The sequence below is a fragment of the Sparus aurata genome, chromosome 9, assembly GCF_900880675.1.
Source record: "Sparus aurata chromosome 9, fSpaAur1.1, whole genome shotgun sequence".
Classification (NCBI taxonomy): Eukaryota; Metazoa; Chordata; class Actinopteri; order Spariformes; family Sparidae; genus Sparus; species Sparus aurata.
In genome coordinates this window covers 34598290-34620091 of record NC_044195.1, presented here as the reverse complement: position 1 = coordinate 34620091, position 21802 = coordinate 34598290, and the positions used below count along the sequence as shown (strand labels likewise).

General features: G+C 41.1%; 1 protein-coding gene across 4 annotated transcripts; it reads right to left on the bottom strand.

Moving 5' to 3' along the window:
* Positions 1-967: 967 nt before the first annotated feature.
* Positions 968-21406, bottom strand: slc37a1 (solute carrier family 37 member 1). 4 transcript variants are annotated; one of them, XM_030428799.1, is made up of 21 exons: positions 21266-21406; positions 18703-18939; positions 15192-15273; positions 14802-14937; positions 14061-14139; positions 13693-13828; positions 13333-13409; positions 12836-13002; positions 12509-12561; positions 12109-12186; positions 10948-10986; positions 10167-10289; positions 9015-9105; positions 8700-8762; positions 8463-8548; positions 8032-8080; positions 5894-5967; positions 5721-5799; positions 5053-5150; positions 4737-4801; positions 968-4108 (listed from the first exon to the last, which is right to left on the bottom strand). In XM_030428799.1, the coding sequence occupies exons 2-21, from the start codon at positions 18756-18758 to the stop codon at positions 4093-4095; spliced, it is 1647 nt and encodes a 548-aa protein (XP_030284659.1). In that variant the 5' UTR covers positions 18759-18939; positions 21266-21406; the 3' UTR covers positions 968-4092. The 4 variants fall into 4 exon arrangements, with proteins under 4 accessions (XP_030284659.1, XP_030284660.1, XP_030284661.1 ...); XM_030428800.1 differs by having other exon boundaries at positions 12109-12183; XM_030428801.1 differs by lacking the exon at positions 10948-10986.
* Between the last annotated feature and the right edge of the window lie 396 nt (positions 21407-21802).

The window sequence follows — 21802 nt, the reverse complement described above, 5'->3', positions numbered from 1 at the left end:
GCAGAACCCTCGAGCAGAACCGAGCTCGAAGGTGGGCGGCCATCTGCCTCGTTCCTGCACAGACGGAGGACTGCAGGTTCTGTTCCTCTTTCTTTCACCAGTCTTTAAAAGAAGGATTACTTCAAGGCCACTCTGACTTAATGATTAGTGACGTCACCATGTGTGTTGAGCTGAGACAGATGATCGGCAACAGAAGACGCATATTCCCAAACTTTTATAACCAACTGTGACGTGAACTTGTGTTTCTTTTCACATGAAAAGGGGGAAATAAAAGATTACAAAAGCCTAATGTTAACAAAAATGTACTTTAATCTGCCAGTTTCAGTTTCTGAGTTGTTGTTCCGATTTCAGGAGCGTTGACGTCAATTTTCCCAGTCTGAAACTGTATTTTCCTGTTATTCCTACCACACATGAATGCACCACAGCTGAGGTTGATAATGTGTTTCTGCACTGACTGAAGGTTTTGTCCCTCTTTCTTTCACTGCAGTCACTTCAAGGCCACACAGAACCGGCTTTAAACCAACTGTAACGTGAACTTCTGTTTCTCTTCAGATTAAAACACTTAGGTTGTCAGAGTAAAAGCGGAGGGTGGATTTAGGATGAAGTGACATTTAGTGGATCGTCCTGAGCCTTGTGTAACAGTGTGTGTGTGCATGTGTGTGATTTCCAGTCTGCCTGTGTCACTGAGTGGGTTTCTGTCTGTCAGGAGCTTTTCTATCTCAGATGACACCTGCCACCTCCAGCTGAGACTGAAGGCCTCTCCACGCCACCGACCGGACCGATTTAGCTGGCGTGTAGCAGCATGCTGCAAACAGAGCCATCAAACACACGACCGGACCCGCTTCTCCTTCCACTGGGTCTAAAGACGACGTGTGACGGGAGCAAAATGACCAACAATGTTGGTTTATTTTCCTCCCAGATCGCTTTGGGAGTGAACCGTCCCCCAAACACTGCAAAGAAGCAAAGAACCATTTTGATGATTTTATTTTTTTTACAAAATCAACTTCCCAGCAAAAAAGACAAACGACAAACAAGGCACACAATGTTTCAAGTACAAGACCACCGTCATAAATATACACAACGTGTGCCAGAGCGTCGTCTCGATGCTACCACCACGACAGGAAATGATCCCAGAGTTCAACATTTACATTTGTAGAACATAACCGGGAGTCTGTGCTCTGTGGATTTCACTCTGATGATGTTTACAGTCAATAAATTAACACAATATCATCATAAATATGAAGAACAGTCACTAACGATGAGCTTTCTCTGCCTTAACTTTACCATATATACCTAAATGATTTTTTTGGCTAACTATCGGATTATGGAAGTTTCAAATAAACAGATTTAATCACTTTAACCAGCTATATTAAACACTAAGCGAACTCATCAACATTGCACTGCAAAATAAAACTTTACATTCATTTCCCCACACAGAAGAACAGACATCATCATCTGAAGGTTTTATATAAAAATACAACTTTGGTGCCTTCATTTTATCACAAATTTAGAAAAAAACAGAATCAAAAACCGCCACAAAATACGACAGGAATAACTTAAATAAGTAGTCTGTTATTTAAATTACAACATGATCCCACAATCTCTTTGGTTCAGTAAGGCAACGCAAGGTGACGCTGAAACAGCAACTTCCACTGAGCGGAGGAGGCGTAGTGGTCTCAGAGAGAACGATCCAAACAGAACATCTGCAGCATTTCTCTCTTTTACGGTTATTTTTTTACATTTGAGCAACCTAATGTCAGTCACAAGACATGGAAATGCATCACGTACCAGCTGACAGTGTGAACACAGGAAGCTACGAGGGTTTCCTTTAAGATTAAAGGGTCAGTTCACATAAATATGTATATTTTTTTCATGGTGGTTATTTATCCATCCTGTACACGCGGATGGTTTTGGTCGTGTCCGCTCTCAACTCAGTTCACAGACATGTGAATTTTTGGAGGAATTAAAATATTTTAAAAATGTCATAAAAAGACGTCACACAGAAACAAACTGTTCCTGAACACGGAAAAACTGTAAAATTAACATTCAAGTACTGTTTCTAATACACTTTTGAGGAACTTGTCTTCTGCCATTTAATTCTCCCTCTCAATACACTTTTTATTTGTTCGTGAGATTATTAGTGTTGTGGACAGCAAGATGCTTCATCAGAGCCGAAGTCGCACATTTTTAAACTGGTTTATTTTGTCAGCAATCGGACAGAAAAATCACCAAAACTGATAATCAGAAAGATGCTGAATATCTGCCCTGGTAACGGGTCCAGCTCTAGTAAATGGCACGGAACTGAGCAATCATCAACCACGACCTCGCCCTAAAGTGGGGCACAAGGTTCAAAGCTGGTCCACCGTGAGGTTCAATTTGTGGTGCTTCCTTTTGGTCCGTGGCCCAGAATTAACTTTCAAATTTGGCCCTCCAGGTGACAGTGATCCTGGACAGATGTTGTGTGAGCAGCACAAACTACACTGACTCCATTGTTCTCAGGAGTGGAGGCAAAACCGAAATGATCTGATGTGTCAGACTCGACTCGAGGAGAGAGACGTTTTTCATAATTTCAGTGTAATTACCCTTTAAAGGCTCCCTGTGGAGATTCTTGTAAATAAACAACAGTTTTATTTTTCAGAACACTGTGTGTCCTCGAGGTCGAACAAAAGTGTTGATTTCCTGCCTCAAAGTATTTAGAGAAGAAGAAGAAGACAGTGAGCTCGTAAACATGAGCATAAACTATTTCTATGTTTGTGCTGCTGAGACTCCACAGGGAACCTTTAAAGGCCATCCAAAGCTTGACGTGTGAGAGAGAGGATTCATTTTTAAACTTTTTAGAATGTGATGGGTGAAGGTGAACATTATTCTGACGGACTCCTCCACAGTTCAGCCTTTAAATATCAGGAACAAACAGATGTCAGAATGAGTCCACGGGGATTCAGCAGCTTGGTAGCAACAAGCTAACAAATACCCTTCAACACTAAATCATAATGTGATGGATCCCACCAATCCAAACTTATTAGCTTATTACAGTTATATTTACATTTGTTGTTAGGTGGCGACCTCTAGTGGCTGTGGTACTTATTACAGCAGTAAAGGAGGAAGTCGGGGGGTATAAAGAGAGGTAAAGTCTGCATCGGGAGGAGGTCAGGTCGGGTTAAACAAGCACTCTTCTCTCTTCATGTCCAGTGTGAAAGTTAACGGTGAGTTATTTTAATTAACTAACATAGCAAAGTTACACTGCATACATTTGTAACTGACGTGACAGATGTAAAGCATGTATTTCAACCCATTCCACAAACATAACTGCGAGTGTACGCCGATGTATGTTATTACAGTTATTGGTCACTGGTAACTGATTAATGCGTGGTTTGAGTATAAAGATGTGTTTGAACGTTGTTTCACTGCAGTCGCCCTGAAGTTGATGTGTGTACATGAAGGAGTTCACTTTTATGATAACAAATCAAAGAAATATATGAATTTAGTCGTCACGATTTGAATCCACTTCTGATGACCACGTTATTAATATTAATTCCTTCTGTACGATCTGATTGGCTGTCAGTTAGCACACATCTACTAATGGAAACATTATCAAAGTGCAAAATCCAAATCACAAGATGCTGCGATTTTTTGAGTTCAGTCCACCATGGTCCCACAGGAAGGATGAGTTTAGGTAAACATTTAAAAAATTGGTCCCTCGGGTGTAATTTTAGATACAAACTCAACTGTTTGAGTCAGAGATGTTCTGGTTAGGTCGATGAGAAGAAGAGGAGGAGTCTGGAAGTTGCTGTTTCAAAGATTTCTATCCACAATAAATAACCACCACTTGTAGTCGAAGTAAAGTCCTTATATACACGTCAGAGAAGGCTACTGTTGACGGTCCTTTGAGGAGACGGAGCAGGTCTACGTGGACCAGGACGCTCATCAGAGAGATGAATCCACAGTCTTGTTGCTACACTACACACAGCGCAGTGTGTGTCTGTGTGTGTGTTAAATATCTCACATCCAGGAAAGTCCAGTTATTACACGAGTTCAGGTCAGTTCAGGCTGAAGTGGTTCGATGCCCTCGGTGCTCCTGTGTGATCAAAGTGCTCAGTGCTCCTTCAGCCTGTGAGGAGACAAACATTAACACCAGACTGATAAGTTGGTGTCATCAAGTTTTACAATCAAGAGTGGAAAGATGTTGGAGTATTTAAGTTTGTACGCCGACTGAATGGATGTTATATTGTCGATATTTACACCAACAGCGTGTCTTGTGAAAGCTAAACACAAAGTCTTCAAGTTTATTGACGTTCAATAACATGCAGAGCTTCACCTCCACATGCACATTTCAAATGAAGCTGATTGACCTGTAGCCCACATCAGTGATACAACTTTATCATAAAGACTCTTGCAGGCGTCATTTGGCAGCAGAAAAGAGCGATAAGCTGAATTTCATCCAAACATCTGGTTCACGTTGTGAGCTAAAAAAAGACTTTAAATTGTAGGTCAGTAATGTTTTAACTCTGAGTCGATGCCAGAAGTTAAGACTCATTAACCTGAAGCTGTTTCATTTAGTTCAAACTGTCCTGGTACATTTTACTGTTTAATGTTTATGATCTGTGGTTTTATGTTCTGGATACTAGACTGTGACTGAACAAATCATTTACTCGGACAGAGTTCAGCCTGCAGACGGAGCTCGTTCACTCGCTTAAATGAAAGAGAAACAGGTCACAGAAGAGGCAGAATGGACTTACTCTACAGCCGAGATGGGACGGGATTTACTCGAGGTCAGCTCCTTCGTCACAAGTCGTAGCAAAAGCTGCACACACGAACACACGTCACATATAAATTCACTTATTTATTCCAATTCAGCTTTTAGTTTCAACAACTGGTGGTTGTGCTGACGTCAGAACTGAAAACACAACATCTTAAATATTATAAGATTATTAAACTGTTAACATTAATTCAGAGTCAGTTTCATTCTCCACAAACTCACTCTTTAGCTGCTAAATGCTCCACTTTGTTCACCAGCTAACTGTTAGCTTCGATCAATAGAATAAAGGAGCTCACCAGCAGAGCCAAGAAGTCAGCCGTCATCAGCATGTAGAAGACCTGATCCCAGCCGCCTGCAGACAACAGACCAGCCAGCAGGGGGCCCAGTGCTGCACCTGATCATATAAACACAACCAGGATTATTCATCATCAACACTGTAATCACAAATCTGTCAGGAGCTCAGGACGGCTGAGAGCTTTTTCTTACTAGTTTGAATCATTTTGCTGTTTATTGTTTTAATGTTTTAGATTCTAGAACATTTCTGCATTTTAAAGCACTTTGTACTTTTGTTTGATAAGTGCTCTATAAATAAAGTTAACTGAACTTATTGTTGAAAATTAGGAACATAAACAACAATATTAAAAATGCAGCTATAGCTCTTATTTTATTCTTATCTGTTGGTTGTGTTACATAACTGAAGGTCACGTGATGTTAAAATAATGATCGCTGAGATCTTTATTTTGTTTTGTATCAACAACTCTGACTTAAAAAAAAGATGTACGCTGTGGTTCTTCACACTTTGTTCCAAATGTACATTTAGAGAAAACAATAATGTTTATCAGTTTGAACATTACATATCTTGTCTTTGAACATTTTAAAACTGAATATAGGTTGATTAAAGATTTGCAAATGATTGCATTCTGATTTAATTTGTGATGAAACACCTGTGATCTGCGATACTGACCTACAGATCCCGTCCCGTCGATGATGGCGGTGACTGTGGACAGCGCTCTGGCGTTTCCTTTCAGGCTCTTGTGGGTCCCCTGAGGTCAAAGGTCAGAAGAGAGAGGAATGTTCAGACTGAGTCTGTAATCCTGGATGAATTCAGGAGCTAGAATCAGAGGTAAAGCAGCTCACCAGATCAGCAGAGACTGCGGTGGTGATGAGGGAGTACGGCCCGTTGACGAGCCCTCCACACACCAGCAGCATACCTGGGAACAGACAGGTGAGTCACTCCTGATGTTTCTTTGATAACGTTTTAGGACTTCAGTGTGGATTAAACTCTCCGGGCAGCACAGCCTCTAACAGACACACTCCCCCGTGACAATGTGTGATGATAATGAAAGGACATCGTAGCTCAGCAGCTGCAGCTCGTCTTCACACTGTGTCACATAATGACATGAACAGAGTCCCTCGAGCGTACAGGGAGGATAATGAGCTGCAGCTGTGACCATCACGAGCTCAGTGTGAATGAATCAGTCGAGCCACGGTGTCGGCACCGAACATAAAAAAGGACTTAATACCCTTTAGAGCAAACACCCACATTTGAGAAAGGCTTTTGCTGTTATCGTTCTGATATCTCGATCTCGACATTGTTCCTGGAACATCACTGCAACTGAGCAGCAAGCGGCAAAACTCCAGACTGAGCGAGCTGTTGTGGCTGAATAGGTGAAGTTCAGGACTTTCACCGATGACACTGTGGTTCCTTTTCTGTTCAGGACATGATGTTATACTGTTGACTCATTTTTACTCTACGTTCACTTATTATTTTCAGTTTTCTGTCACACTTTGGTTCGATTTAGGAACAAATATAGTTTGGGTTAAATTAGATCTTTTCACAATGTTTGAAGGGATAACTTCTCTGTTGTGTGTATTTTTACCTTCTATTCCCAGAGGAAACGAGAATTGGAAAAGAGATCTCAGTAGTGTCTCATTTCTCCTAGACAACTATGAGATCTATGTGAGACCAAAGTGAGGCTGTGGATGATTTCTCCTGTTTCTCAATTGTTTCTCCTGAGAAACAGGTGCAGAAAATCTCAACTTGGGCTCCCTGTAAGTTTCAAAGGAGATCTCATCAAGCTCTCAGTGAAGTTTCAGAATGTCTCCCCAGTGCTGGAAAGGAGCAGGGTTTGAGCGGTAAAGTCTCAAGTCTCACCTGTTGCTCCTAAGGAATTTTAGGAGAAACAAATGAGAAATGTTTGAGACCAAAAAAGACAACAACGAGACTGAAATGAGAACTCTCATTGAGCTCCTTTACGGCTCCAGAGCCATAAAGGAGCAAGCTTTGAGCAGTAAAACTTTCCTCTGGGTTCTAACAGCTGCTAAAATATGAAAATACAAAAACATATCGGTTAGATGCAGTGATGGTCCTGGAGCAAAGCAAAGATATCAGATCACGGCAAGTAGAAAACATCTTATAAATGTCTCAAGAATAAACAACATATGCTCCAACTTCTTTTAAATAGTCAAATTTGAGAACTTTAAGCATCAAATGGCATTTAAAATGTTTCAGCACCTTGCAGCGAGGTAAACTACATATTTATACATGCAGCTTTCTGCAGAGTGATGACAAACAAAAGGAATTAAAGATAACCCGGCTGAGCTAATGTAAAGCTATTTATTTTGATGTTACAATTTCAAACATTTTTAAACACTCAATCCTTAAAAACACTAAAAGCTAATTGGTTTCGCTGGAAAAAAACCTGTGTACTTGTGCTGCAATGAAGACATCTGCTGGTTGGTCCTCAAACACTGAAGATAATTCTGGATCTCTCTGAAATAGTTTCTGATCTCAGCACACACACACACACACCTTCTCTATACGGCTCTGTAAGTCAGTTTTGATAAATAATAAAATACGGTTTACAGCAACATTTAAATCAATCCTGGTGCTCTGTAGATTTAAACAAACCAGCACTGAGAAATGTGTTGTTGTCTGGAAAGAGGACAGTAAATCTTTCCTTCAGTTTCACATTCTGAAAAAATAAAACTATTCCAAATTGATCAAATTGCAAAACAGGATCTCAGATGCTCACATGGGGTCTTCTATGTTTGTTAAGTACCTTATTATTTATTACTTTATTGAGCAGTTTCAGAGATATTGCTTTCTCAACATGAATCATAACGCCTCCAGCCACGGCTATCGCTGTCATGAAAGGCATTAAAAGTGAGAATGATGTAATGGTGATATAATTATGAGGAAGTGTGAGGATGTAAAAAAAGATAATAAAGAAGTCATGGGATCACGACACAGCAGCTCTGAGCAGGAGACTCACCGATGGTCGGCCCCAAACCGAACTCACTGATCATGGAGAAGCCGTACAGCTGCAGGACGAAGACAAAACAGAACGTTTTCAGTCAACATTCACTCACTTAACAAACGTCTGAAGACGTGAGCAGCAGCCTGATTTACAAGCAGACATACGGGAAAGTGACAAGAGGCTATCTGGGTTTAAAGTGTCAACACTGGGCTTGATCATAAACAAAAGAAGCAGTGATCTGTTTCTCCAGCAGGGGGCGCTGGATGCAAACAGAGGCCTGCTGTCAGCACTTTGGGCTCAAAGTTGATCTTTTTATCAGTCACTTATATGCTTGGTTGACAGGACAGACCTCCTCCCAACAGTTACGTGTTGCTCTGAACATCCTGATCTAAAACATGTTCAGACATCAGGTCCCTCCAGAATAAAGTGTCAGATACGAAACTCACTGTGGGAGCAGCCAGCAGCAACATGATCGCACAGGTGGTGGCTCTCTTCCCCAGTTTATCAGAGATCACACCTGCCAAGATTCCCCCTGTACAACACACACACACACACAAACAGAATGCACAAAAGTAAATACAGACTGCAACGAATGTGTGAAGAAAAGTGACACACACAGACACACACACACAGAATAAGAGATAAGAGCGAGATAAAACTAAAGTGTGAACAAAAGCACCTACCCACGATTCCTCCCACATCAAACAGAGTGGAGAGATCTCCAGCTTTCTTGGCATCGAGGTGAGCTGAGACACACACACAGACACACAAATACAAACACACACACCTGTTATTCTTCTCAGCACAGCCTTTAGTCTGACACCTGCCTGTTGGTAATAAAACTGCTCTTTACTGAGACAGACAACAAGCTCTGTATCGGCTCGCTGATCAGTCAGGTTGCAGATAATGTTACAACGCTGTGTAAAAATAAATACCCAGAGTTTGAAAATAAAAGGACGGTAATGAGGGCGATGGTTGAAGTTGTGTTGGGTCCTCACCTGCTTTGGTGATGTAGAGCGGCAGCCAGAAGAGGAAGGTGTAGCTGACCAGTTTAGCGAACAGCAGACACAGAGAGAACTCGATCACTCCCTGCAGATACAAACAGCACAGGAAAAGGTGATTAGTTACTGTTATGGAAGATTTTCTGTGATTGAATGATACCCGTCTGGTTTTACTGCCCAGAGAAATGATTAGTACTTGAACTAATGGACCCAGTCTGATATACAGACACATGCACCCACACTGGGTCCTCTGTGACGAAGATGCTGCTGATATTTTTGTGCAGTTATTCTGTGACTCATTTATATTAACCAAGGTTGAAAATAATGTTTAAAAGTTGTGAACTGAACGTCAGACTGATAAAATGATTCAGTTTGAATCTCTGGAGGCAGAAAGAGATTAGGTTCTTATTCTAAGTTAAATCTGAAGGTGTGCACATCTTAATTGTTGCTAATGATCCCTCATTACACAAGAGAACTGTGTGCACACAACTATGGCAAGTATTTATCTTTCAAACAAATGGAAACCTGGAGATATGGCTCATAGCCATGCTGCAAGATCTTCTTGGTTGTTAATATATTCTCATATCTGATCTAAACTATGAATATTAGATCCAAGTTGTTAATTAAATACTAAAACGTATCAGTTGCAGTATGATTAACGTAACAGCATGTCTGGGGTCAGGGCTCAACAGTGAGGACTGTCTGCTTGCTCGGGGCCAAATAATTAAACACATCTTTATTTCTGGAGTTGATGACGGAGGTAGCTAAGGATTACACCATCATGCTTCCTTCTCCTGCAGGCATTCAGCAGAACATTATTGATACGCAAGAATGTTTGTTGTTTCACTTCTTTGACATCCTGTGTTCTTGTTCTCATTCTCCTCAAGGATGGCTTGTTTTTAAATGGAAATATATATTGAATACCTTAAACATAGTTTGGATTATTGCAAATATTGACTTTCTGAGTTACATTTTTTCTGGAAACTACAAAGTTTACGTATAATTCAGCCAGCAGATTAATGTTAAAACATTAACGTTGAACGCCGCGGTGATGAGCACAGATTAGATCTCCTTTACTGACTCTCAGCAGGGGAAACAACAGCTTTGATAACGTGTGTGTGTGTGTGTGTGTGTGTGTGTGAGACTGACTGGTATCCGCAGGGCTCCCATGAAGCTGATGGGCGACGGCTCTGACTCCCTCTTCACCACCACGACCGGCTGCACAGGGACACACACACTGTCTCTGGGCAACAACAGCTCTGTGTCGTAACTCTGCAGGAGAGGAGGAGACGAGATGAGACGCTGCAGGTGTTTGTGTCAACAGGAACAATTACTGAAAGTCCGCAGGCGACCATTCACAGTATGTTTCTTTATAGTACAGTCATTTTCATCAGTTGAGTTCATGCAGGAACTTCAAGATAATTGGATAATTTGAATGATGACTTATTTCAAATTTTGTGACAATCAAGGAAAGATCGGAGCAGAATTATCCAGACTGTGAAGAGGAATTAAGAACCAGATACAAGTGCAACATCACCCTTTTATTCTGGAAGAGAAGGCTGTTAAACACCAACACATTTGACTCAAAACAACAAAAAAAAGCGCTAATCTTGGATTTTTTTTAAAACCAATTTGATGTAACAGTCAGGCAGAGTTCACCGTGAAAACTGAAGCATTAAAGGAAGGAACCAATTGCATGAGGAGAACCCGACCCAGCCATTATTTCAAAGAGGTTTAAGAACCCTGAGGCTGAATCCAAACGTCCAGACGTGTGTGAGGGCACATACAGAGTCTCTGATATGTTTTGGTGTTGTGCCCCAGAGGAGGACATTTGGATTCAGCCCCAGAAGCATTTTTCATCAAGTATCCCAAAATATCTGACTACTGCTGAAGCAACCGAGAACCAGCTGAAAGTACTGAAGCTACTGACCTTCCTGTTCTGAACACTACCATTGTAATAGTAGCACTCCTGAATGGATTACAATATCACGTTAAAATCTAATGAAAAATATATATCATTATTACCTTATCCATATATATTGTTTCACTGTGAGTTGCAGAATTTGAGATATCTGCTGAATATATTTGATAAACTCAACAGCAACGTCTCTTTCCAGAATATGGACGAGAGGCTCGAACATGTTAAAGTGTGGGATGTAAAAATTCATGACGTCCTGCTCAGCGGATGTAACATTAGCTAGCTTAGTTAGCTTGCTTCCCGTTCCTACAGGAAACAGTTCATGACAAGGTCTGTGGAATTATCTTGAGTCGTTGCGTCATGATTTCTGGAAAGAAACATTTCTGTTGAGTTCTTCAAATGTGTTTTTTTTTTTTTGAGACCAGACACCTCTACTCTGTTACTCACACCAAAACTAACATGATGCCACAGATGGTTAGTTATACAGAAAGGCAACGCTTAAACCTTTTTGGAAACGGGCTGGCGCTTGGCAATACTTGCTGGTGGTTGTATGAAACATCTGTCATCAACATCGATCACTGGCTCATGTCAACCAATTAGATCGGTTAGTTAGGGAGGCAGACTCACGGTCCAGATAAAGGACAAAAAGACTGAAGTTAGTTGAGAGAAGAGTGAAAACACCTTTTCCATCCAGAAAATACATTTCTGACTGAACTGATAGCAGCTATGCTAACTTCTGGAGGAGCTTCTCACACTAGCCTACACATCTAAACCACACTTGTAGCTGCTGGTAGTTCTTCAGAGGGAGTCGACTGGTTCACCTGTGTGTTCAGCCACACATACACAACTTGAAGATCACGTGATCTTGTGAGTCCGTCTTCGTCACAAGGTAACAACGCAACAATCTAGATGATAAATAAGCTACAGGTGATCTGTGTGTTTTTGATTTTGTGGTGAACTTTATCTCTAAAGTGCAACTCACTGAAGTGTTGGACATCTGCAGGTAACTGTTGATCATCAGTACAGTTAGATCGTTTTTTTTACTGACATCAAAACTTATTTCTGTTTTTCTTTTGAAGCCCATGAAAACACATCAAATCCCAGTTTTCAGGGGTTTTAAAGTCCTGTATTTTCTAAAAAATGTAAGTAATATAAGCAGACAGGGAAACACACCTGTGCTTTGCCTTCCTTGTACTGCAGATACATCTCAGTGTGTCCATTCACACCATTCCAACTCTTGTCTTGAACCTGCTTAAAGAAACAATACATTGCATTATTATTCACAACTGGTTTAATTCTTTTTTCAAGCATTTAAGGATAACAATTATATATATTTCTCACTGCCAGCAAATCCCATGAAAATCCATCCTTCTCAGAATACTTTGACTTCACTACTCTGTCTGTGGCTCTCAGTGTTCAACACTGGAGTCTGAAACCTTTAAAAAAAACAGCTTACAGCGATATGTGTCATCAGTTTGAAGGACCATATTTTGCACACACAAAAATGTATAAGGACAAAAATCAGACAGCGTTTTAATTCACTATTTAAAACAAGATATGAAGAAAAACTCACACATTTGCCTGGAGAAGAACTTTGAGCGTGAATGGTTTTCAGGTCATTTGGATCTGGAGAGAAAAAAAAGATTCAATAAGATTAATATCAAACTTCTCCATCAACAGCTGTGAAGTCTAAAACTGAAACCAACAGCAACAGAAAGCAGCTCATTACTCTGCTTTCTTCATGTAATTAAAACATGTGGGAGTCAGCACTTTAGTGAGGAAGAGAATAATCAAACACATTTATATTCACACTTTAAGTTGTTTAGTAAGTTTAGAAGAAGGAGAAATTAGAGAAATAAATTAATATGATATATTGTAGTTTATAGAAGTCTGCACTCACGCTCGATGAGGAAGAGGAAGCAGACGACGCCCATGGCTGCGATGATGAGCCCCGGTACGATGAAGGACAGACCCCAGTTGGAGGAGACCCAGTAACCGGCGATCAGAGAGCCCAGGATGTTTCCCACTGAGGTGTGGGAGTTCCACAGCCCCATGATGAGCCCACGTCTGACAGGAAACACACGTCATGTTGTCAAACTAAACCTTTCATGTTCGTTTTCCCTGTTTTTATTCACGCATTTTACAATTTGATTTGATTCTGATTCAAATACACTCGCTCGGACGTCACGTGATTTACAGATCAGATCTGCGAGCTGCAGCAAAAATTACACATGAAAATTTCCAACTGCTTACTGAACGATAACTTTCTGTCTTACTGAGTTACAATAATAATACATTAACAAGGAATCTACTTGAAACATTTTCCTTAAATCATCCAAAACCACAAACTGTTCCTGAACCGTTCTCATCATGCAGAAGCCAGTAATCAGAGCTCACCTTCCTTTTCCAAACCAGTTGCTGATGCAGGTCACTACACTGGGCCAGCCAGTGGTCTGGACCAAACCATTAGCCACCTGAAATCACCAAGACGAAGAATGAGGATAAGCTCAGGTAATGACACAGAGCCCTCTGACTTGACAGAGAGGAGAAGAGAATGACTCTTTCCCACATGCACACGTGATGTATGTTTACTGGGCGTCAGAGGTGAAACACACACGGGACCTTGAAGTTAACAAATAAATGTAATAGAGTACACACAGCAGCTGCTATATGTGTACACTACATATTCACGAGTGTTTCATTATGAGTTGATGCCTTAATGCTCATTGTCTAATAATACATAATGTTGAGTCTCACCTGGACAAATATATAGAAGCCCAGGCTGTGGATGTTGTAGACGTAGCCCAGTCCGAACAGGCAGGTGAACAGGCCGCTGGTCAGCATGCCCACTGTCAGGTACAGTCGGATGGGAAGGCGCTCCCCGATGATGCCGCTGCGTGGGAGCACAATGACCACGAAGACTCATCAATAGGGTAATAAAATGTAAATACTACACAAGGGGTTCAAATGTCATTCCCTCAATATGAGTGACTCATAAAGAAAGCTTTTTCTATATAGTTATCTAATAGTTTATTATATTCATGTCCCTCTTTTCCATCCATAACTAATAGTACTCTTCATCTCCACTCTGGATAAATCCGCCCTGCTCTTCTTTGTCGTCTTACCTGAGATACATTCCCACTGCATAGGCACAGAGGAAGGAGTAGTCCATGGCTCCCAGCAGCTGTTTGTAGTTCCTTTTATCTGAGAAGAAGAAGAAGAAACGTTTGGTTTAGGAAAGGAAATGTGTTTTTTTTTGTTATTATGCAGGTTGTTCCCTTAAAACAGAAAAGAAAAAGCAGAAGTTTACTGCCCATTATTATTATTATTATTATTATTATTATTATTATTATTATTATTATTATTATTATGTAGTTATTTACGCAATTCATATCAGATTCATAAACTTGACGATGATAGGGGGACAGTCTACCAAAGACAAAACAACTGCAGGCTTTTACAACAATTATGCCGTCCTACAGATCAATTACTTGTTAAAGTCTGAGGGTCCATTTTCTTTATTGATTTGGTTATGTTGTTTGATTTGTTTAGGATATACTATTATTTGTTTTATATTCTGATTTCAATTTCTGATTATTCTTAAGAATTGAAAGTTAACTGCTCTTTGAACAGGTTTACAACCATCGTGATGCCATTTATATGATAATTATATCAGCTGTTTAAAATCATCTTAAAATGATGATATTATCATTCGTCATAATTATTTCTAGGACAAAATATCATCCGAGAACAGCAGATAGCCTGACAGGTTCAAACAAAACCTTAATTTTGACTCAAAAATCTGTTAAAAATCTTCGAAATTTCCCCCAAAAGATTGAAATGTTAAGAATGAAGCAGATACAAACCAAAAGGTTTCCAGCTACAGTCCATGTCTGTGAGATGGGCTGTCAGCAGCGAGGGCTGCTGGCCGCTGCCGGCACCGCTGCTGGCGCCGATGGTGGCGAGGTCACTGACGGATGAGCAGTTCTTGTGGAGCTCGCTCTGAAACAAAGAACAAAACAACAAGTGCACCGTTCAGATGTAACAGGAACACAGTGTGAGGTGGAAAACATTTAGCAAAGATGTAAATTGCTGATCGACTGATGTGTTTCTTCAGCTTCCTGAATACCTGTCAGCTCATTTAAATCGTGACTCTGGCTTTCAGATAATTAGATTAATAACCTTCAACATTTTGGTTTTCTCTTTGAAATGCATTTTTAAGTTTAGAGTAAATTATAACAATGAGCGTGTGTTACCTTGACGATGCTGATTGGTTTCCTGGACAGGTGGAAGCTGGTGTAGAGCAGGAAGGTGAGGATGAAGGTGAGCGCTCTGTACCTGCAGAGAGGAAACACAAGAGGGCAGCGATGAGAACTGAGAGACGACAGGACCAGCATGTTAGCTCAAAACTAGAATTAAACCACAGCTCACATATTTCACAAACATTACACCACGCCTAAAATACAGCAATTAGTGCAACTGAGAGAGCAGATGGTATTCAGACATATTTGTGTTAGAGTCATAGGCCTGTGGCTGACATTATGTCTCCACAGGTCATGTTACATAACAGGCAAATATGTCAAACCTATGGAATGACGTGCCAGAACCAGTCTGACGCACTCTACAACATATGGCTGGCTGCAACTACAACATGTCAGACGTCTTGTAAAATATTTAAGCACACAAAGAGTAAACTATTTCAGGTGTGGCTGAGGTCTGACAGACAGCCGGCGTGAGATGACAAGATAATCCTGCTGACGCTCCTCATACAAATATCTGCACATTAACTAAAGACAGTGAATCAATGAAGGTAAGAAGGTCTGCAGCTGCCAGAATGATAGAATAAAAGAAAACAGGACTGCAACTAACGATTCCTTTCATTGTCGATTAATCTGTGGGTTATTTTCTAGATAAATCGATTTTTTATTCAAGTCTATTACATGGTGTAAACTGTCATAGTAGTTGTCCTGACCACAAACTGACAAAGGTGTACATGTAAAAACAATCATTTATCAGTGTAACACCCGTCTATTGTTTGATCCATCCAGGACATCCTGTAACTTGATGTGTAATATTACATCCTGTTTACTTTTTCTTCCCAGTCATGTTTGCTTACATCTTTGTGTTGTGTTTATTTGACTGAGTCAGATTCATACAGACTTTATCTGTGCTGAAACAGGGATCAGGCTGTGAAATTAACTTGGGTTTGCCATCAATAAACTAGATCTTTTATTTTGTATTCTGCACTACACGGCTGAGGGAGATGCTTTACTGTTTCCTTGTTTTGCAAAATGATAAAAAAGACTTGACCCCTGAATCCTGTGTGTGTGTGTGTGTGTGTGTGTGTGTGTTCAGTGGTAATGAGGAGCTGGATGGTAATCATCAGCTGACTGGGGAGCGAACAGAAATCAGCCTCTCGTCTGTCCTGCAGCACAGATCACAGACCACATCAGTCTGATTTTCCTGCAGCAGTCACTGGAGGTGGAGTTTGAGTAAGTGGACACATTCTCATGCAACAGCTGGATGGACGACACGCTGTGAGCGTGTTCAGTGTGTGTCAGTGTGTCCCAAGTGTAGCCGGCTGACACAAAACATCGCTCTCTCAATTAGCCATCACTGACACGATACACTGTAAGTTTAAACTGCACAAAACTAACTTAAAAGAGATATTTTCAAAGGTCTCCTAAGACAATGAAGTTAATGAAATTCCTAGCCGAATAATACTATAATGTTATGCCACAGAAAGTACTTTTCATACTTCGGTGTAGGGTTGTCGCAATATCAAGATATTCATGATTACTGTTCGTTAGGTCACCATCTCACACATAAAGTTGTGGAACTGGTCCAGTAGATCTCCTCAGCCGGCAGCCACGGCACATTGCAATGGCTTCAACATCAAAGTTACTGCTGTCAGTCAACTTACTGTAAACGATTCCTGCAGAAATAGAGTTTTTTTGTTTTGTTTAACCAGCAACAGCCCTATAACGCTCCTGCAGAAACCACCAGACTCCATTAAAAAAACAGTAATTTTCGTAACTGTACACTTCCATAGAAAACAGCAACACAATAAAACTCACCAAAGCCATTTTGGTTTGTCTTTTCACTGTTCCAACAATCACCAGTTTTGCTTTTGGTCCAAATAAACTATTAACCTGCTGCATTATGTGTGAAAATATCAGGAGAGGAGCGAGAGAGGAGGGCGGACATCAGCGAGGCAGCGAGGAAAAACAGCTTATAGAGCTTGAACATTTTCACATCCAACTCAGTGAATTAAGGTTTTTGTTTCTTTGATGGAACCAGAGCTGTTGGTATCTGAGACAACGTCAATGGAGAGAGATGGGATGTTTTCCCCTCTGGGGTGAGCAGGGCTTTATTGTGCTCTGTTTTAACAGACAATCTCACTGTTGACATTCCCATCAGGAATTTCAGGTTAGCAGCTATAGCTGTCAGGTGAATAGTTGACATCTGACTCAGATCAAATTCTGAAGCTACACATGCAGGACAGCTTCAGGTGGAAACAGGAGACCTTCTTAAAAAGATCCAGCTGACAGTGGACGAAGCTTTGAAAGTACTAATGACAAGTGAACATCTGAGACAGAAAAGCCTGAGCAGAACTGGTATCTGTGCACTCATGGTACATGGATGGTTTCCCAAGTGAGGAGACTAATCCAGAGAAACATCCTACACATAAAGCCACCATTCAATATCGTGCTCTTTGAGAGCAGCTCTCATTTCTTTAATGGATACTGTATATGCCCCAGGGCCACACATATAGAGCTGCTTTGTCATGCACGGGGCACGAGAGGCACGCGTCTGACTGAGGGGGAATTTCCTGGCTACAGGAATCACTGGGCAGGCTTCTGAAATATAACGTGAAGCGCACTGCGACTGCATTCAGGTGAAAAAGGAAACACTGCATAAGAAACAACACAAGTTTATCAAAATCAGGCTCAGAAATAATGAATTGATCCCTGGGGGGGAAATTGCATCAGTTTAATTGGCTCTAATGGACTGAGGCATAATGTTATGGTTACAGCTAACATATCAAGCTCGGGTGGGGACAGAAAGTGAACAGAATGGAGGTATCCCTCTCTGCAGTCCCGGTGAAGGGTTTGAGCAGTTGTACATTTACGAGCTGCAACTACTTCGATCCGGCCGATTAATCCATTTGAGTCGTGTCAGTGAAAACTCTCTGTCAGTTTGTTGAATGAGAATATTTTCTGGTTTCTTTTCTGCTCTGTGACAGTAAACTGAATATCTTTGGGTTGTGGACAAACCAAGACATTTGAGGACGAAACACTGATCAACACTTTAGAAGGTCATGGGTGAGATGTTTAGCTGCAGCCTCATCCCAGGTGAAATCCACATGTTAACGTTATTTAGCATTGACTTCACTGCAACACACCAATAAACTTAGCAAACAGATAGATTTCTAGAACTGATTGTGTTAATTATTTCGATAAATAGGACTGCAACTAGCAATTGTTTTCCTTACAATTTCCTAATGTGACAGGGCGTGTTAGGCATCAAACAGCCTCTGCAGAATGTAGTATTTCCTGTACTGCACCGCATTTAGTCAAATACAATGTCATGTGAATGCACTGACTGACCTTACTGCTCAGAACACATGGACAGAAAGATCTGTATGTGCTGAAAGTTGCACTGTAATGTCCAAATAATAAAATCATTCACACCTTGATGGCAAATTATCAGTCAGAAATCAACGTAAAGAGACAACACACAAGCTGCCGTCAGATTGAGACTCACCACTGGTCCCTGTCGAAGGACACCAGCAGGCGGATCCCAGGAGGAACGGTGGCCATGTTTGCACCTAAATATTGACAATCGCAGTGACGGGTATCCGATGTTAGCTCACGCCGGAGAGGCTTATGTACACGCAGACGTGGTGTCGCTGCCTCGGCTCATCTCCATCTCAGAGGAAGCTGCTGGGAGACGAGCAGCGAGAGGACACATGTCTGACAAGCCGGAGCTGGAGGGAATAATCTGGATAACAGAGGGAGAGAGGGAAAAGAAGATAAGAGGGGAGAAAGGGAAATGGTTAGAGAATGAAAAGGTCAAAATCACCATTAAGCTGCTGTAATCTGCTCATTTGACATTTGCTTCTTCCTGTGCAGCTGCATCCACAACAGGCTGTATGTGAATGATCATCAGGGCATGACAGGAAGTCTGACGCAGATTTTAAAATATTACAGGGTCAGAAATTCCACTGATGATAAACAGCAAACACAGAATTCTTAATTTGTGACAGAGTCAAAAGCCAAATTACTGGTGCTTTCACAGGGAATAAGAGAAATCTGTATTTTACTAATGTTATAACATTTAAAACAACCTTTGGTTGCTCCTAACCTGCTCTGTCATCTTCTAAATCTGATGTCACCGATCTCACAACACAAGCCGCGATCATGTTTAATAATTTTTCAGTTGCCTGACGTTGAAATACAGAAGAAATACAACCCTGAATCACTTACATGCTGATACACACAGGACCTCTGTGATTGGGACTAATTTACTGCCACGGTGGCCACAGGATTAAGATCACAGACAGCCATCAGAAATATGACAAATTACCACAGGTCCACAGATGAGTCACGTTCAAATAGGGCTTATGACGCAAATCCAGCGCTAATAACCGAGGAAATGTGTTGTCAAACGGATGTTGGTGAAACAACAGCTCTAAATCTGTTAGCTGATTAATCAGTCAGTCAGTCAGTCAGTCAATCAGCAGATTAAACCAACATTTATATGATGACAGATTAAAACAGAAAACATCTTAAAGTTTCTCTGGTTTCAGCCTCTCAGGTACTTTACATAAATGACTCTGACGTGTGTACAAGTATCCTGGTTATTATCAGGTTGCTGATGTATCCTGGTTTTCTGTTTGCATATGTCAACAAGCTGGTTTCACTGACTATAAACTTGAATACACAATCTCAAGTAAGCGAACTGAAACCAGGATACTGATGTGTGTAAAATGATTTTGGTGAAGCTCCATTTGCCTTTCTCTAACCTCCATGCTGCCACCTTTTCCTCTAACCTGAACCGTGTGAAACACACCTGGCTCAGGTTACAAGGCACACCATCTGAGCATCCATTTACCCTGGAGGACATCACAACACGATGGTCCGGGAGCTGCTTCAGCTGTAAGAATGCTCTAGAAACCAGGGAGCGTGGCCACGTCACAGCCAGGAAATCCATGCATTTAACTGTTATCAGTATAATCACTGCTGCCATGTACAGGCTTTACATCTCATGGGACAGAAATAGCCTCCTGGTTTCATCTTATAGCCGGTAACTTTAAACCAGCGCTCAAGGCTATGGCTGTGTGAAGGTACAGTCATCGGACTAAAACCAGCTGCTCCTGCTGCATCTGCACAGTTTGTGATAAACTTTATATAATATAATCATTGACAAACAATCAGGAAGAAGCAGGAAACCTCAGGAAGACATTATTACAGAATAAACACTCAACAGTTCAGCCAAACACGAGGAAGTCTAGTCTAAGATGAGTTTAAACAAGAAGGCAGAACACAAAAGGTCAAAATGATTAACTTCAAGTAATGGGAGCAAATAATGCAAAAAACAAGATAATTAACAGGATAAAAACAATAAAGGAAAGAGACTGTAGGCAGTGGAAAGAATAAATTACAGTAAATACATTAAAAATAACAAATGAAAGCAGTAAAGTACGGTGAGAAAAAGACATCACAAGGGAGGGATTAAAATCTGATAAATAGACTAACAGCAGTAACAGGAATTAAAGGTGAAACATCACTTTATAAAAAGGGTGACTTCACATAAAATCAACTCTACAAAAGTGGTTTTTAACAAGTGATTTACACGAAGTCATACACTGCCAAACCAAAGCTGGTGCATTTAGAAACAGGCCTGATGGAGAGATCTGACTTTAAACCTGTTTAATTAATCCGACATGACTCCGATGTTTGCTGAAGCTGAGGAGCATCTGAAAGTTCAGACGTGGACGGTCCTCCGGAGCTCCTGGACGGGATGTTGTTCGGCCACATTTCCCCTTGTTTTCCCTCGCGAGTATCAAATGTCGAACAGTAGCCATTATGAAAACAGCCTCCAGCTATCAATAACGCGTGAGAGATACAGATAAAGCCCCAGAACCGGAGGCACCGGGGGGACAAAGCGGAGGGTAACTCGCAGGCTAACGTCGAGCTTCCTTGTCATTTTTAACGGCTGCTAGCTAAAAACCACAGCGGCTGCATCACACGTCCGACCGTTGGTGGGTCTCGTGCCCCGACAGCGTTCTAAATTCGACACATTCCCGCCGATCGGCGTCACTTACCTCGTGCGGGAGCAACGGAATCCACGCTTTTTTTGCGGTTGTTGTCTGCGTTCAGCTGGTCGACATGTCCTCCTCCACTTCCTTATGAGCGACTGTCACCTCACACACACACACACACACACACACAGCTGGCGCACGCTCCTCTCCGCGTCTCTGACGTCACCCGAGGCTCCCGCTGCAGTTGTTTGATCTCTGGCGGAGGAAGTAATCTGATCCTCTATCAAAGTAAAAGTACAAGTGAATACCACCACGTTACTGCGTTACAAGTACAAGTCCTGTATTCAGAATATTACTGAAGTAACGGAATGTTACTGAGTACATCAGTTCAATTCAGATTTTAAAAAATATTTAACCCTGGCAATTAAATTAATTAAAGGTAGTTGTAGTTGAGCACAGTCATAAAAAGACTACGTACGTTAAGTACGTAGTCAGCACATTAAGTTCACAAGGCCGCATGTTAGTTACATAGACATAAAAACCGGTTAGATTTAATAAAAGACTAAATAAACTAAACAAGAAATGTATACTATTGACATG

Bases quoted from the DNA above. Each gene is read 5' to 3' on its own strand.
- slc37a1 (XM_030428799.1), bottom strand. From the start codon at position 18,758: ATGGCCACCGTTCCTCCTGGGATCCGCCTGCTGGTGTCCTTCGACAGG. The intron at 8,763-9,014 runs GTGAGGACCCAA...TGTGTGTCTCAG, and splicing joins GCTCTACATCACCAAAGCAG to CTCACCTCGATGCCAAGAAA. The intron at 5,968-8,031 runs GTGAGTCTCCTG...GTCTGTTCCCAG, and splicing joins CGGTTTGGGGCCGACCATCG to GTATGCTGCTGGTGTGTGGA.